This window comes from Sapajus apella, unplaced genomic scaffold, assembly GCF_009761245.1.
Source record: "Sapajus apella isolate SASKATOON/1434 unplaced genomic scaffold, GSC_monkey_1.0 scaffold1, whole genome shotgun sequence".
Classification (NCBI taxonomy): domain Eukaryota; kingdom Metazoa; phylum Chordata; class Mammalia; order Primates; family Cebidae; genus Sapajus; species Sapajus apella.
Window position 1 is genome coordinate 43,264,495 of NW_022436941.1, and position 13,946 is coordinate 43,278,440.

Below are 13,946 nucleotides of genomic sequence, written 5' to 3' on the forward strand. Positions count from 1 at the left end.
AAGAAATTCTCAATTCTCCCTCAAGGCTATTCATGCAGACAGAACCAAGAAGCTCCTTTTGTAGACCTGACCAGGAATATAACTGTGGCAGTATGCCTCTAAAAAGGTTGTGCACTCATTCTCCCACTTATATGTGAATCAACACAAGGGATATTTCCCTGATATAGTGTTTCACCTTCAAAGTAAGACAGTGTTCCTTGGTTTAACTGGCATACAACATGTGAAACGTAATGCTCCAATTACACCATAATTCTCATTTTATATACACATACATACACAGAGTATTATTGTACACTGATTTAGGTACTGTATGACTATGGCGTCAGTTGGCTACTTAGATGACCTGAGTGTTTACAAGAACTGCTTTAGTCCAAAAAGTAAATAATGGTCCTGATGGAGCTCCTGTGACTGTTACTGAGTTCCCTGCCCTATGAATCCACTGAAAGTTTTAACCTTCACCTCTCGGGACATTTGGCAATGTCTGGAGGAGGGGTTTTAGTTGTCACAACTGAGGACAGGAGTTTCTATTGGAAACTGGTTGCAATTGGCCTGGAAGGGATGCTGCTAAATGTCCTATGATGCACAGAACAGCCCCAACAACAAAAAATTAGCCACCTCCAAATGTCAAATGTCAACTGAGGTATATGCAGTAAAGATACTTGATACTGATGAAAACACAAAACTAACCACAAAAGACAATGAATACAGGAACTGCCCAGGTAGAGGCCACAACCCAAGAAGAAATAGCACTTTATATATACATATATAAATACAAAAAGGCCACACAATATTTGTATTTAAATACTTTTATTTTCATTTCACAAAAAAGCAACAGTGTTTGCAGTTAAACATGCCTTTCAGTCAGTGCTGGTCATATGCAAAACAAGTTATCAGAAATATAAAGAAAAATAAGCCTTTTCCCTTTACAAGTGAAACAACACAATCTGCATATACAATATTATATATACATATTTTCAAAATCTTTCACAAAAGACAGATTACAATACAAATTTAGAATTCCACCCACAAGCTCAGACTCAAGGAATTGAAGATCTCTATAGGGGTTTAAATATAAAAGTGTAATACCTTTACAAGTTTCCAGGTAACTACTTTCCAAAGTATTTGAAAGAGACTATTCTTCACAGCAACATGGAACACTTGGCTTTAATCAAGACGGCTGTAAGACTAAGTTTTGTCTCAATGTGAGTTTGTTGATTAATGCAAATGCTCCAATTACGCCGTAATTCTCATTTTATATACACATACATACACAGAGTATTATTGTACTGATGGTTTATACAGTTGAAACTTCTGAAGCATTTCCTCCAGCTAAGCCATGACCTTTACTTCCTCTGAAGTATTTTAAATTAAGAACTGTTCAGAAATATCATGAATGACTACCATGACTAACTCCAAAAAGGTGCCCCTTTTTCTTTCATTTATGATCAAATTTAAATGTGTCATGGATAAACATTTTTTTTTTCCTACGGCAGCAGGTAAAAGTAATAGCAAAGTATAGGCTAATTTTTCAACACTAGAACCTGAGAGTTTGATATACAGTATATAACACTGCTTTGCAAATTTTCTAGGAGTTCTATCACTCAATGTTACCAAAATAGTAATATGGCAAATCTTCAGCATGTAGTAGAATCATAAATGATAAAACAAACAATGTTAAGAGTCTTGAAGGGAGGAAGGAAAGCAGAGAGTGAGGGAGGAAAGCAGAGGGAGAATGTGTGCACATGCATTTTCTTTGATGCAGACAAATGTGGAGTTTTAACATTTACCATATGGTAGATAAAGAGACACGGTGATATAAGAATGCTTAAAGTGAACATACAGGTCTGGATACATGATATGCACACAAAATACAATTTGTAAATTCCAGTGAAGAAAACATCTAACCGTGTAGGCACGAAAGACAAAATGGAAAGCACACAATGGAGAACGGAGGAGAAAGATGCAGCCACACAAAAGAACTCTGGCAGGAAAGGGCCAACTTGTCTTGCCAGGTGTGGGGGTTGAAAGAGAAAATTCCTTTTGGATTAGTTTTAGGGCTCATGTTGTTATTCATCGGAGCCATATCAATAACTCAAAAGGTTCATTCCAAGAAACAATTTCTACTAGGTACGCAAGCTATGCTATTGATGGAATCATAATAAACTTCTATAGATGAATCAGAATTCCAGGCCTCAAAAAGAAGCTACCCTTACAGGTTTGCAAATGAATTCTAGGCAGCACTCTTATTGGCTTATCAGCTTCACCGGTTTGCTAGTTACTAAAAGATATATCAGCAATGAAGTTTAAACACATCTTTATTCAGTACTGTTCTCTTGCCTTTCTAGAATTTACAAAAGCACAGGTCTCGTTTCACTATCTCATTCAATCGGAATCAACATAAGAAATGCTGGCTCTAATTAGCTTTCACAGCTCAACCATATCGAAGTGTCTTCCCCATCTTATCTGCTGCACACCTGCTGCCATTAGCTACATCACTACACTGCTACACCTTCAAGCCAGATGGCAGGGATTTAGTAGGTCTTTATTTTTATTAGGTACAGTCAGACCCCTGCAAAGGACTAAGTGTTAAAGGAAAGTAATGAAGGAAAAAAGAAGCAAATTATATATGTTCATCTATATGTTTGCATCCTTAATGGACTACATCCTAGAGAATAAAATAAAATAACCACAAAACAACCATACTAACTACTGCTAAGTGAGGAATATGTAGGAAAGGAAGAAGTGAGCTGTCATATTATGAAACTCAAATTTCATTACGTCCCTACATAGCCATGCAAAAGACTACAAAAAGAAATAAAGATATGAAAACGTATTTATACTTATTAAGAAAATTTCCCTAACAAAAATAGAAATCTCTCCAAAACAGACAAGTAAGTAAACAACACACGACTATTCTATTTGCTATTGCTGACACAGGCAATAAGGAAAGGGGAGGATGGGAGATTTGTCATACACTGATCCTCGATTTTCATTAGGTACCTATATATCCATGCAAAGGACTAGGTACAAAACCAGTAACATGAAAACATTTATATACATCTTCAAAAAGTATAGACACTGTCCTTTTCCCCTAACCATTACCCACCCAAAGAACCCCTCCCTGCAAAAAAATAAAAATTAAATAATAAAAAACCCAAGATATGAAATGATTGCCCCTGCAGGCAACAAGGGAAGGGAAACAGAGGAGAGTTATCATACGTCTGGACCTCCATGTTTCATTATGTACATACATGTCCTAGCAGAGGACTGGGCACCACATTATATAACACACAGCATGTAGCAAATATTTATATACAATAAAATACATGTATATATATATATATAGTATATAAAATGTATATACACATAAATTTGTGTGTTCTTGTGTGTGTGTGTATGTGTGTGTGTGTGTGTGTGTGTGACTCACCCCAGACACGCCCCCAAAAGAAACCAAACATCTACTCTACCATTGCCCACTAGGCAATGAGGGATGGGGAGTATGGGAGATTTTTCATAGAGTCAATCTCAACTTTATTTCTACCTAAGCGGTCATGCAAAGGAGCAGATTCAAAATAAAGTTAACACCAAAAAGTGGCAAAACATTTATACACATTTAAAAAAATTATGTATCTTGCCTTTTCCTCTCACAATCCCACTCCTCATTAACAACCTCAAAAGCAAAAGGCCAAAACCAAAGCCCTGCAGTGCTCATATACTATTGTTTGTGTACACAGGCTCTGAGGAAGGAAAAGAATATTTACCACAATCCTGGGTCTGGGTCCCTCATTACACTTGATTCCTACAACTCCAAACACAAAACTGGCTCGAGAGTGAAAGAACAACAACAACAAATACTAGCAAACTTTTATATACATTTAAACAAAAGACAAAGACAAACCCAGAAATCCCCCGCCTCCCCCCACCAAAAACAAAAAAACAAACAAAAAACACAAACCCTTAAACAACTACTCTACTAGCCATTGCCCAGACAGGCAATAAGGGAAGGGGAGAAGGGGAGATTTTTCATAGAATGAACCTCAATTTTCATTACGTACCTAAGAAACCATGGAAAGGCCTAGGCACACAATGAAGCAACTGGAAAAAGGAGCAAGAACATTTATATACATTTCTAAAAGTACACACCCACCCTCCTGGAGACAAGGAGATGGGGTAAAAAAGAAAAACCATCTATACTACTCTATAATTATTGCCCACACAGGCAATAAGGAAAGGGGAAAAGAGGAGATTTTCATACATCCGGACCTCCACGTTTAATTAGGTACCTGTAAGTCCAAGCAATGGACTTGATACAACATGAACTAATATAGTAATAAAAAGTATATATACATTTTTTAAGAGTATATATTCTGCCTTTAGACCCCTCCCACCCCTCAAAACTTCAAAAAAATTCAAGCTACTTTAAAATTATTACCCATATACATAAAAGAGTTAAGGGAGAAGAGATTGTTATACATCCATAACTCCACAGCTCATTAGGAACCTACACGTCCAAGTGAAGGACCAGGAACCCAGTGAAACACTATAATAAAGAAGTAAAAATGTGTACATACATATACAAAAGTATATATCCCAATACCCACAGAAGAATCCCTGAAGCTAATCAACTATTCTCTTAGACACTGCCAACACAGGCAATCTAAGGGAAGGGGAGAAGAGGAGAGTTGTTACAGGCTGAACCTCAATTTTCCTCATATATCCATGGAAAGGACAAGGTAAGAAAGGTAGTGACAAAAAAGTAGCAAAAACATTTATATACATTTTAAAAGTATATACTCTTACTCTGAATCCACTTTCTCTCTCCTAGCAAAATATCTTCAATAAACCCAAACTACTCTAAGTATTGCCGACATGGGCAATAAGGGAAAGGGAAAGAGGAGATTGTTATATCTCCGGAATCCCGTGGTTCATTATGTACCTTTCAGTCTGGGCACCCGATGAATTAATACAATGAGTAGTAAAAACGTAAGTGCATTTTCCTACCTTCCCCATCCTTCTCTCTCACCTCAAATACTCCATTTGACAACTACTCTGTTAGCTACTGCCCAGTGGTCAACAGGGATGGGGAAAATGGGAAACTGTTACACATCAAGATCACCACATTTCACTGGTACTTTCACGTCCACGAGGAGGACACAGTGTGAATTAAATTAGTAATACACTGTAGTAGCAAGTATATTTATAGACATTAAGTACCTATTCCACTCTCTCCCACACCCCCCAAAAAAACAAACTACTCTATTAGCTATTGCCTAAAAAGGCAATAAGGAAAAGGGAGAAGAGGAAATTTGTCATACTCTGAACCTCAATTTTCATTAAGTATATATACCTCTATAGAAGGAAACAAGTATAAAATGAAGTAGAAAAAGGTGGCACAATATTTATACACACTTGAAAGAATAATATACAACCCCAGCCCCCAAGACTAGTCAAAACAACAGCAACGAGGACTGCTCTGTTAGCTATTGTTCATGTGAACAATTAGGAGAAAGGCAAAGGGGACATCTGTCATGCTTTCGGATCACCACGTTTTATCTACATGTCCACAAAATGGATGAATGAAATACAAAATGAAATAACACAAAATAGCAGCAAAAACATTTGTATACACTTTTAAAAGAACATACCCTGCTCACCTTTCAACATCATCACTTTCTTCCAAGGAAGGAAACCAAATAACTAGTCTGTAGCTGTACCTATTGCCTGTATAGGCAACATGGGAAGGGTAGATGAAATTTTCATAGGATGATATATATCACTCTTCATCAGGACAAAAATATACAAAATGAAAGAATATAAAAACTATCAGAAACATATGTGTACATTTTAAAAGTATATACTCCCAAAAAAAAAAAAAAACCTCAATTTTTCTGTAAGCTATCAGTCACACAGGCAATAAGGTTAAGGGAGGAGATTTACCATACTTTTGGACCTCCACTTTTCATGTGGTACTTATTTGGCAAAGCAGGGAATGGAACACAAAATAAAAGAATGCAAAACCCAGCAAATACATATACCTTAGATTTTAAAAATACAAATGGGGTGAACGGGGAAGGAAGCTCAAAATTTAAAAAGAAACATAATTCCAACAAATATAAAAGTAGCAAAGGTGAAGGTGAAAAGAAGAGATATGTCATATCCATGAGCTCAGATTTTAGAGATGCCTACGTAACAAAATCCAGATCTAGTTTTGCAGCCCAGGAACTGCTGTCCTTGGAGATGGCTCAGCTGAGATGTGTTTACCTTCCCTGTAGCCCTGTGAAACATGGGGATTATGTGAATGTTTAGCAATCTGATGGCAGATTATGGTTCCAGGCAGTTGGTTTGAATAGACTGTTTTAAAATCCACCTCAACAAGCAGTCAGTAATTCAACCACATCAACACTTAACTTATTTGTTTTGAGACAGAGTCTCACTCTGTCACCCAGGTTGGAGTGCAGTGGCACAACCTTGGCTCACTGCAACCTCTGCCTCCTGGGTTCAAGTGATTCTCATGCCTCCTGAGCAGCTGGGATTACAGGCGTGCGCCACCATGCTCTGCTGATTTTTATATTTTTAGTAGAGATGGATTTTGCCATGTTGGCCAGGCTGGTCTATAACTACTGGCCTCAAATCGTCTGCCCACCTTGGCATCCCCAAATGCTGGGATTACAGGCATAAGCCACTGCGCCCAGCCAGCCCTTAACTAATTTCTTACTTCCTTATAGAAAGGATTCTGTTTGGTACCCTATAATACTGATGCAGGTTGATTTGCTCCCTACACCCAGGAGTATTCTGACAACTATTGTGTTCCTATGGTGGCTAACGTCCCATAAAATGGAAAAACATATGGCAAAGAAAATTAAGGTAAAACCTGTGATGGTAAGCAAGTTCATGAATGCTAAAACAATGACAACAAAATTTCATTTAAAGAGACTTAAATAAAACAAGACAGAAGGCGGCCCAGGATTATGGTGAAGCTGATAGGACTTGCACTTTAATGTATCTAGCCACTTCATATTAACAGAACAAACTGGACTCCTCCAATTCCTACATTCCTAAGTTTTTAGATCTCCAAAGCATAAATATTTCTTCCACAACTCTAGATTTCCCATTCTATCATTTCAAAATAATCTAGTATGATGTCCCTTTTATATTCAAGTAGACCTCTCTGCAATGAGAACACTTATTCAACATGTACTTGTGTCATGAATCGTATGCTTAAATAAAAGAAGCATACTGTGACTTCTGTGCTTCAGTCTGAGTTCTCAGAAATACAGTGGCTAAGACATGTTTTGAGAAGATAAAATTTTGAAAGCTACCATTATACCTATTACCTTATGAGTTCTACCTCTCACTTAACCTTACATTCCTGATGTGGTTTTCAGAAGTCCTATATAGATGGGTTTATTCAACATTAAAAATTTGGAATTCTATGGGAAAAACCAAGGCAAGGCTTACTAAAACTACAAATAATTAAGGTAAAGGCCACAAAAAATAAGAACTACAACTATTATGGATCTGGTACCATAGGAATGAACAACCTTGGGTAATAAAGATAGCCGTGGATCATGAGTTATCTATTTTTTTAGGCCAAGTTTTGACAAGGTTTTACTCATAACAACACCCCCCACACCACACACACACACACACACACACACACACACACACAGAGAGAGAGAGAGAGAGAGAGAGAGAGAGAGAGAGAGGAAATGATATAATTCAAGACAAGATTTGCCATATGCAGAGTTAACTAACATACATTAAAGGAGCGATGCTAAGATGTACAGGTAAAATTGAAGAATCTTAACTGATTTTGAGAAGTTACAAAATTTAAATTCTGTATCAAAGTGAAATTTAGTAGGATAACATAGTAAAAAAAACCTAGCAACAACAACAAAACTCTCAAAAGTTTACTATTTTTCCCTCAGTCTAAAAATATAAAAACACATTTACTTTCACTATCAACTAAAATATCATTCATTTACCAAAGCACAAGAAGAATAAAGACCTGCAATCACCTCAGTTCAATAAGACATACTTAGATGATTCTGTGATTCTCAGGATATAATATTTTCTACTCTAAACAGAGAAATTTTAGAAAAGAGTAAATGGGGAAAACACACTAGAATTAAAGACAACTTTTTTTTTAGCGTACTAGCCTTTTAAATTTTATTATACAAAAATATTTTCATAAAATAAAATATAATTTTATGCACAATTCCATACATTCTAACTTTATACCTGCTGAATTTAAAAAAGGTGACCTTTCCCACTATCTGACTCTGTGGAGTGTTTTAAGTGCTCACAAATGGGTAACTACCCTTTTTTTATACATAGGAAACTGTTTTCCAAACAAAATATAAAGTTCTCAAGAATCATTAGGAAGAAAGCTTTTCTCCTAAGAATCAAAGAAACACAACAATCTAGGTTTAAGTCTGCATAGCTCAAAAATTCAAGTACAGTATTTCTCTTTCAGAAGGAGTAAAATGCCATAAAGTTTGGACATCCTCCCTCATTTTTCTTTCTTTCTTTCCTTCTTTGACCACTACTTTTATGTTAGTTCGAACACAAAAAAAGAAAAACTATAATTTTTAACTACAGAAAAGCACTATTTTTGATAGTGAAAAAAATTCAAAGCCCACCATGCTAAACACGAATTCAAGTTACTCCTAGCCCACGTTCCCTTTGTTCTTTTAAGGTACTATGGTGAACTTCAAATAAATGTTTTTTCAATTTCTCAAAGGTCCTATTTTAAAATATGATTCTAATATGCTACACTATCATATAAAATGAAAATCCACACATGGGTATGATTCAGAGAGAAAGTTTCTATGATCTATGATGCCAAAAGGCAACTTAAATTGCATTTTTAGTAATAGTGATAAAATTCACAATGAAAAACACTGGTGTTAGCAAAATGCTTGCCATAAATGTAGAAATACTAACCTAAAGTATATCTACTGCAGAGAGTGAGAAAGGTGTACAGATTTGGGGACTATCACCATTTATAAATAAAATAATTATAATTAAAGCTAACTCGGTTTGGAACAGTTTCCTATGGTAATGCTATAAAAGATGAAAAGGAAAGTCTTAAATATTCAAAAAATTTAACGTTTTGGCCTTGTTTAGCTTTTCAATACAACAAAAAATTTAAAAATCTGTAGCACCTGGCTATTCTGCAGGAAAAAACACAATAGTTACAGACATTATTTAAACTTTTTTTCAGAAAATAATTAATCAAAACCCCAAATCAAAGTAGATCTGCACACCTGAGGTCAGTTCTTACAGTGCATACTTATTGTCTTCATTATCATATTCTTCAGAGCTAACCTTGTACCACATTCCAATACCATCTATCAATAAGAAGCAACAGATGGCCAACAAATCAGCAGCCTGCAGTGATGGTGGCTCTTAGGGTAGAACTTTCCTTGTTTTACTGTATCGGTAACTTTCTGGATACTGAGGAATAGAACAGAATTCCAAAACAAGGTTTTCCCCCCATTTGTAGATCTTCAAAGTAGAAAAATTACTCATTGTTTTCGTAGATGGTTGGCATTTAGGTGAATATAATTTTGTAATAAATAACTACACACTGACCAAAGACATTTCAGAAAAGGCGGATGAAAAATAGTCAGGCCCTGAGCTAACTAGAACTCCTAAGAGTGCAAACAACTCGGCAGCGATCCTGGCTTTACCTTGGCTTTTGCAAAAGCAGCAGAGCCCAAGCTTACAAGCTCTCTGAATGGGCAACAAAATGAGGTGTGGTTGTGCATGCTACAGCCACCATGTGAGACTTTTGAGGTTCTTCTCCATCCAGTGGATATTCAACTGAATGACTTCCAAAACTTCCTGGACATAACGAAGCTCGTTTGCCTCTGGCTGATTTTCAAAGAATGCCTGAACCTGTAAGTTCCACACAGAAAAATTTCAAAAGAAGAAAAGGACAATAAACCTCACGTAACTCCAGCTTTTAAAAAAAGCTTTAACTTAGAGATGGCTGTGCTGCTGTCTTGAAAGCAGCAGAAAGAAGTACTTTAATATTCAAGGTATCTACATAGATTCCCAATCAAGTATGGTGATATCGAAATGATTTTACAAAGGAATTCTTTTTACTCCCACACGGATACATTTTTCTAATTTAAAATGGAACCAACGAGATGTTTAAGTAACAATAAATGAGGTAGAGTCCAAAGGCTTAGTGCTATGAATTCACCCTTAGAATGGAATTTTTCCAAACAATTTTATGACCACTTAAATTATTTGTATGAGGGAGACAAGGGAAGAGAATGGAATCCGAATTTTTACTCATTATCATATATCCCACCCCCTACAAGTAATCACAATGCAGAATCATTACTACTGATTAAGGAAGACAGAGATAAGAGACAGGAATTAGCACAAAAATCCACCATCTGGCTTAAAGTGAGCAGCCTGGCTAGGGGATGCAGAGGGTTGCCCAGTGTCTGCATTAGCATTTTATACAACCAACCTCAGATAAATGTGCCTTTGTTGAAAACAGGTAAGTTGATTCAGCAACAATACTTTGCATGATATAGGACTGCACATGGAGCCTGAAGAAACACAAAAATGAGAGCAAAAAAATTAGGCAGCTGTTGGTAAAGCGTTGTTCCTGAGTGCAAAGCAAAGTATTTAATGCCAAAGGCAGAGCAGAATCCTCCTCCCAGGAACCGCAGCTGAGACCAGGGTAGTCCCATGCATACTTACTGCTGGTGGTAAGGAAAGGTAGGCAGAAAAAGGGAAGAGTTCAGAACATGCAGACAAATTATTAATCCACTTAATATAATCGAAGATCACACTGAACACCCAGAAATGCCATTATTAATTTAAATGAGAGAAAAAAGCAAAAAACCTACATCTGTATCTAGCTGAATGTGAGTTCTTAACTGATGCCTTGGCAATGCAGAGGTATTTTTCAATATGCATAGCTAAATGGTTGCTGTAAAATAAAATAGTCTGCAGCCATGCTGAGCTAAGTGACCGGGTGCCAACAAGGCTAGGCTTAATTAGAACTTACATGGAATGCTACTGTTAAATGATTCCTGCTATGGAATTATGTTAACAAATGTGAAAATTTCCGGATCTTTCAGTTAAACTCTCATGGAAGTATTTTTCCTCTCACAGCAAATCCTAACTTCTGTGAGCCAACACAACACTGGGAACTTCTTTCAAATGCACAACTTGAGAATACTAAAAGTTAACAATTCTCTGAGAAACTTACTTCTTTACAAGTTTATTCCAGTTCTCTTTGACAAAATCCCATGCTAGTAAGTGTCCAGGAAAATGTCGACCCACTGTTCTAATGATAAAATACAGCTTCGGTGTTTCGATGATATCCCCATCAAGGCTAGTTTTCATTAACCTGAAGAGCAAAGCAGATTTAGCCTCCAAAATTATTATTCATGAAGAAGTGATGACTGAACTTTGATTAAAAGTAGTATGGTTTCCTAATTAAAGCTCTGTAGCAACTCAAGAAAAATAATTGCTCAGTTAGTCTGTGGTTGATCGGCTGATCCATAGATTGAAAATGTCATTTTTTTAAATGAAGAATTCACCAATGAAATAAGCATTTACCTATATTGTCACATGACAATAAATAGTTTTGAAATACTAAAAACATTTAGGAAATAAATTCTGGTAGAATTTACAATATTATAATTCGGGAGGTGGGTATTTTTTTCTGGTAAAAACCTTATTTGATTGGAATGGGCAGGTATATTATATTACTATTTTTATTATTATGAGATGGAGCCTCACTCTGTTTCCCAGGCTGGAGTGCAGTGGTGTGATCTCAGCTCACTGCAACCTCTGTTTCCCAGGTTCAAGCGATTCTCCTGCTTCAGTCTCCCAGGTAGCTGGGATTATAGGCACCTGCAACCATGTCTGGCTAATTTTTTGTATTTTTAGTAGAGACGGGGTTTCACCGTGTTAGCCAGGATGGTCTCAATCCCTTGACCTCATGATCCACCCACCTTGGCCTCCCAACATGCTGGGATTACAGGTGTGAGCAGCTATGCCCGGCCATATTGCTATTGTTAAAAATCTAGGCCATTTGAAATATTTGAAAATTAAGATACATTTCAGAATATACTGTTATTAATGTAGTTAATATTTACTGATACTGTATACCAAATAATGTTCTAAGTCCTTGACACAACAATGGTGTAAAGTAGGTATTTATTAATACTACCTAATTCAATTTTATAGTTGAAGAAATGGAGGTTATCTAATTGACCCACAGTTACACAGTAATAAATACTAAAGTTTGACATCTGAAGGAAAACAGTTCTCATCTACTATGCTGTACTATCTGTTATAGTGAGAAACCACCCCCCACCCCAAGGCAGTATTTTTAGAAGGGAAAAAAAAAACAAAATCCCAACAAAATGTGGTGGGTTAAATAAATTATGATAGATCCATACTACAGAATACTATGAAGCTATAGAAACACTTTAGGTTTTTTTTTTTTTTAATAAAGCAGGCTTCATGAAGTGACATGGCAAATCTCATAGACTGATCATTCACTTAACAGATTGTCAAAAACACTCAGTATAGTATAAACCTAATGCGATTTTTAAAATGTGGTTAAATATGTATGTATGTATGTACGTACATATATATACATGTATCTATTCCAGATGAATACAAAGACCAGGACTGACACTGTTGTTAACAGAGAAAATAAGAATGGAAGTAAAAGATCATGAAAAGACTTTCATATTTTACTCCATATTCTTAGGTACTGTTTGAATACTAACAGTATTCATTATTAGTGTATTACTAGTACAGTATAAAAACAATTATTTTTCTCTATTTGCTTAAGTCAGAGGCTGGCTAATACTTTAAATAAAATTCCTATTTACAGCATATCTTTTGGTAAGTGGGTCTGGGCAGGTGCTGAGGACATCTCTAGGAAGCTATTAAGATTTATCTGAGCAAAATTACACAACAGAAGTAATGAGACACAGGAGCCTCCCTCTATCCTCAGTGTGACTTTTAACATCTGTGCTCTCTATACCAGTTACCTCCATATTCCTCTTGGCTACGTAGAGCTCCTCTACCCCATCGCTGCCTGTTCTTTTTGTCAGGAGGCCCTACTTACTGTCCTTCCTTCACTCATATGACACTCCTACTTCTGGGCCTTTATCACTACATATTAAAAAGTCTGACAAATAAATTCATATGAATGTAGAACCTAGAATGTTTAATATGTTATCTTTTTCTGAAATGTCTGCATTTTTAAAATGACAGGTTGCACAGATCAATACCTCAGCCCCAAAATATGGAGTACCAATTGTGGTGTATGAGACAACATTCCAAGGGGAGGAAGACTTTTTGAGCAAGGAGTAGGAGGGGGCTGTGATTCCTGACATCCTGCAATCTCTTTTGGGCAAGGCATATTATACTTGTCCATAAAGATAAATCCCAGCCCCTGTAGTCTCCTCACCACACTGCCCAACTTAGGCCTGGCCTATAACAGAATGCAGGAAAAGAGACCCCTTAAAAATGAGCTCCTGCCCAGGAGCATAGTGCTTGTATTCTTTTGGTTTTTATATAATATTCCTTGGGTGGATTCATACCAGTAAAGCTTCTGCACATCCTCTGAGGTGGCAAGTGCCTCTAGTATTTTGTTCTTCTCTGCTTCAGAGTCTATAGAATTGTACTTTTTCAAAAGGAATGACCAGCCTTTCTCAGTTTTTGCTCCAACCTTGAACACAGTTGTCATGACATCAGTAGGTAGGCTGTAAGAGAGGAGGTCAAACATGAGAATAACAAGAAAATATTCTGAATACAAAGGCAAAGAGTTGGCTGTGGTGGAGTTTCTGGTATAAGGGTCAGTAATAGCTACAAGTTTGGGTACACAATTTAGGGTCAAGGAAAAATTTAATTCAGTGACTGCTACTTTCCTAGCAGAGCAACTATGGATA

At 36.5% G+C, this 13,946-nt stretch overlaps 1 protein-coding gene across 3 annotated transcripts in view; it reads right to left on the reverse strand.

Annotated features, from left to right (window-relative positions):
• Window positions 1-790: 790 nt before the first annotated feature.
• The window catches only part of LNPEP (leucyl and cystinyl aminopeptidase), a 111,317-nt gene continuing 98,161 nt past the window's right edge, over window positions 791-13,946 (reverse strand). For 2 of the 3 annotated variants that reach the window (XM_032275679.1, XM_032275687.1), the window contains exons 15-18: window positions 13,599-13,758; window positions 11,240-11,380; window positions 10,490-10,571; window positions 791-9,903 (exon numbers count right to left, since the gene is read on the reverse strand). In XM_032275679.1, the coding sequence (XP_032131570.1) occupies window positions 9,775-9,903; window positions 10,490-10,571; window positions 11,240-11,380; window positions 13,599-13,758 (512 nt within the window). In that variant the 3' untranslated portion in view covers window positions 791-9,774. Of the gene's footprint in view, window positions 9,904-10,489; window positions 10,572-11,239; window positions 11,381-13,598; window positions 13,761-13,946 lie in introns of all 3 variants that reach the window. The other variant, XM_032275669.1, reaches the window with a different exon arrangement.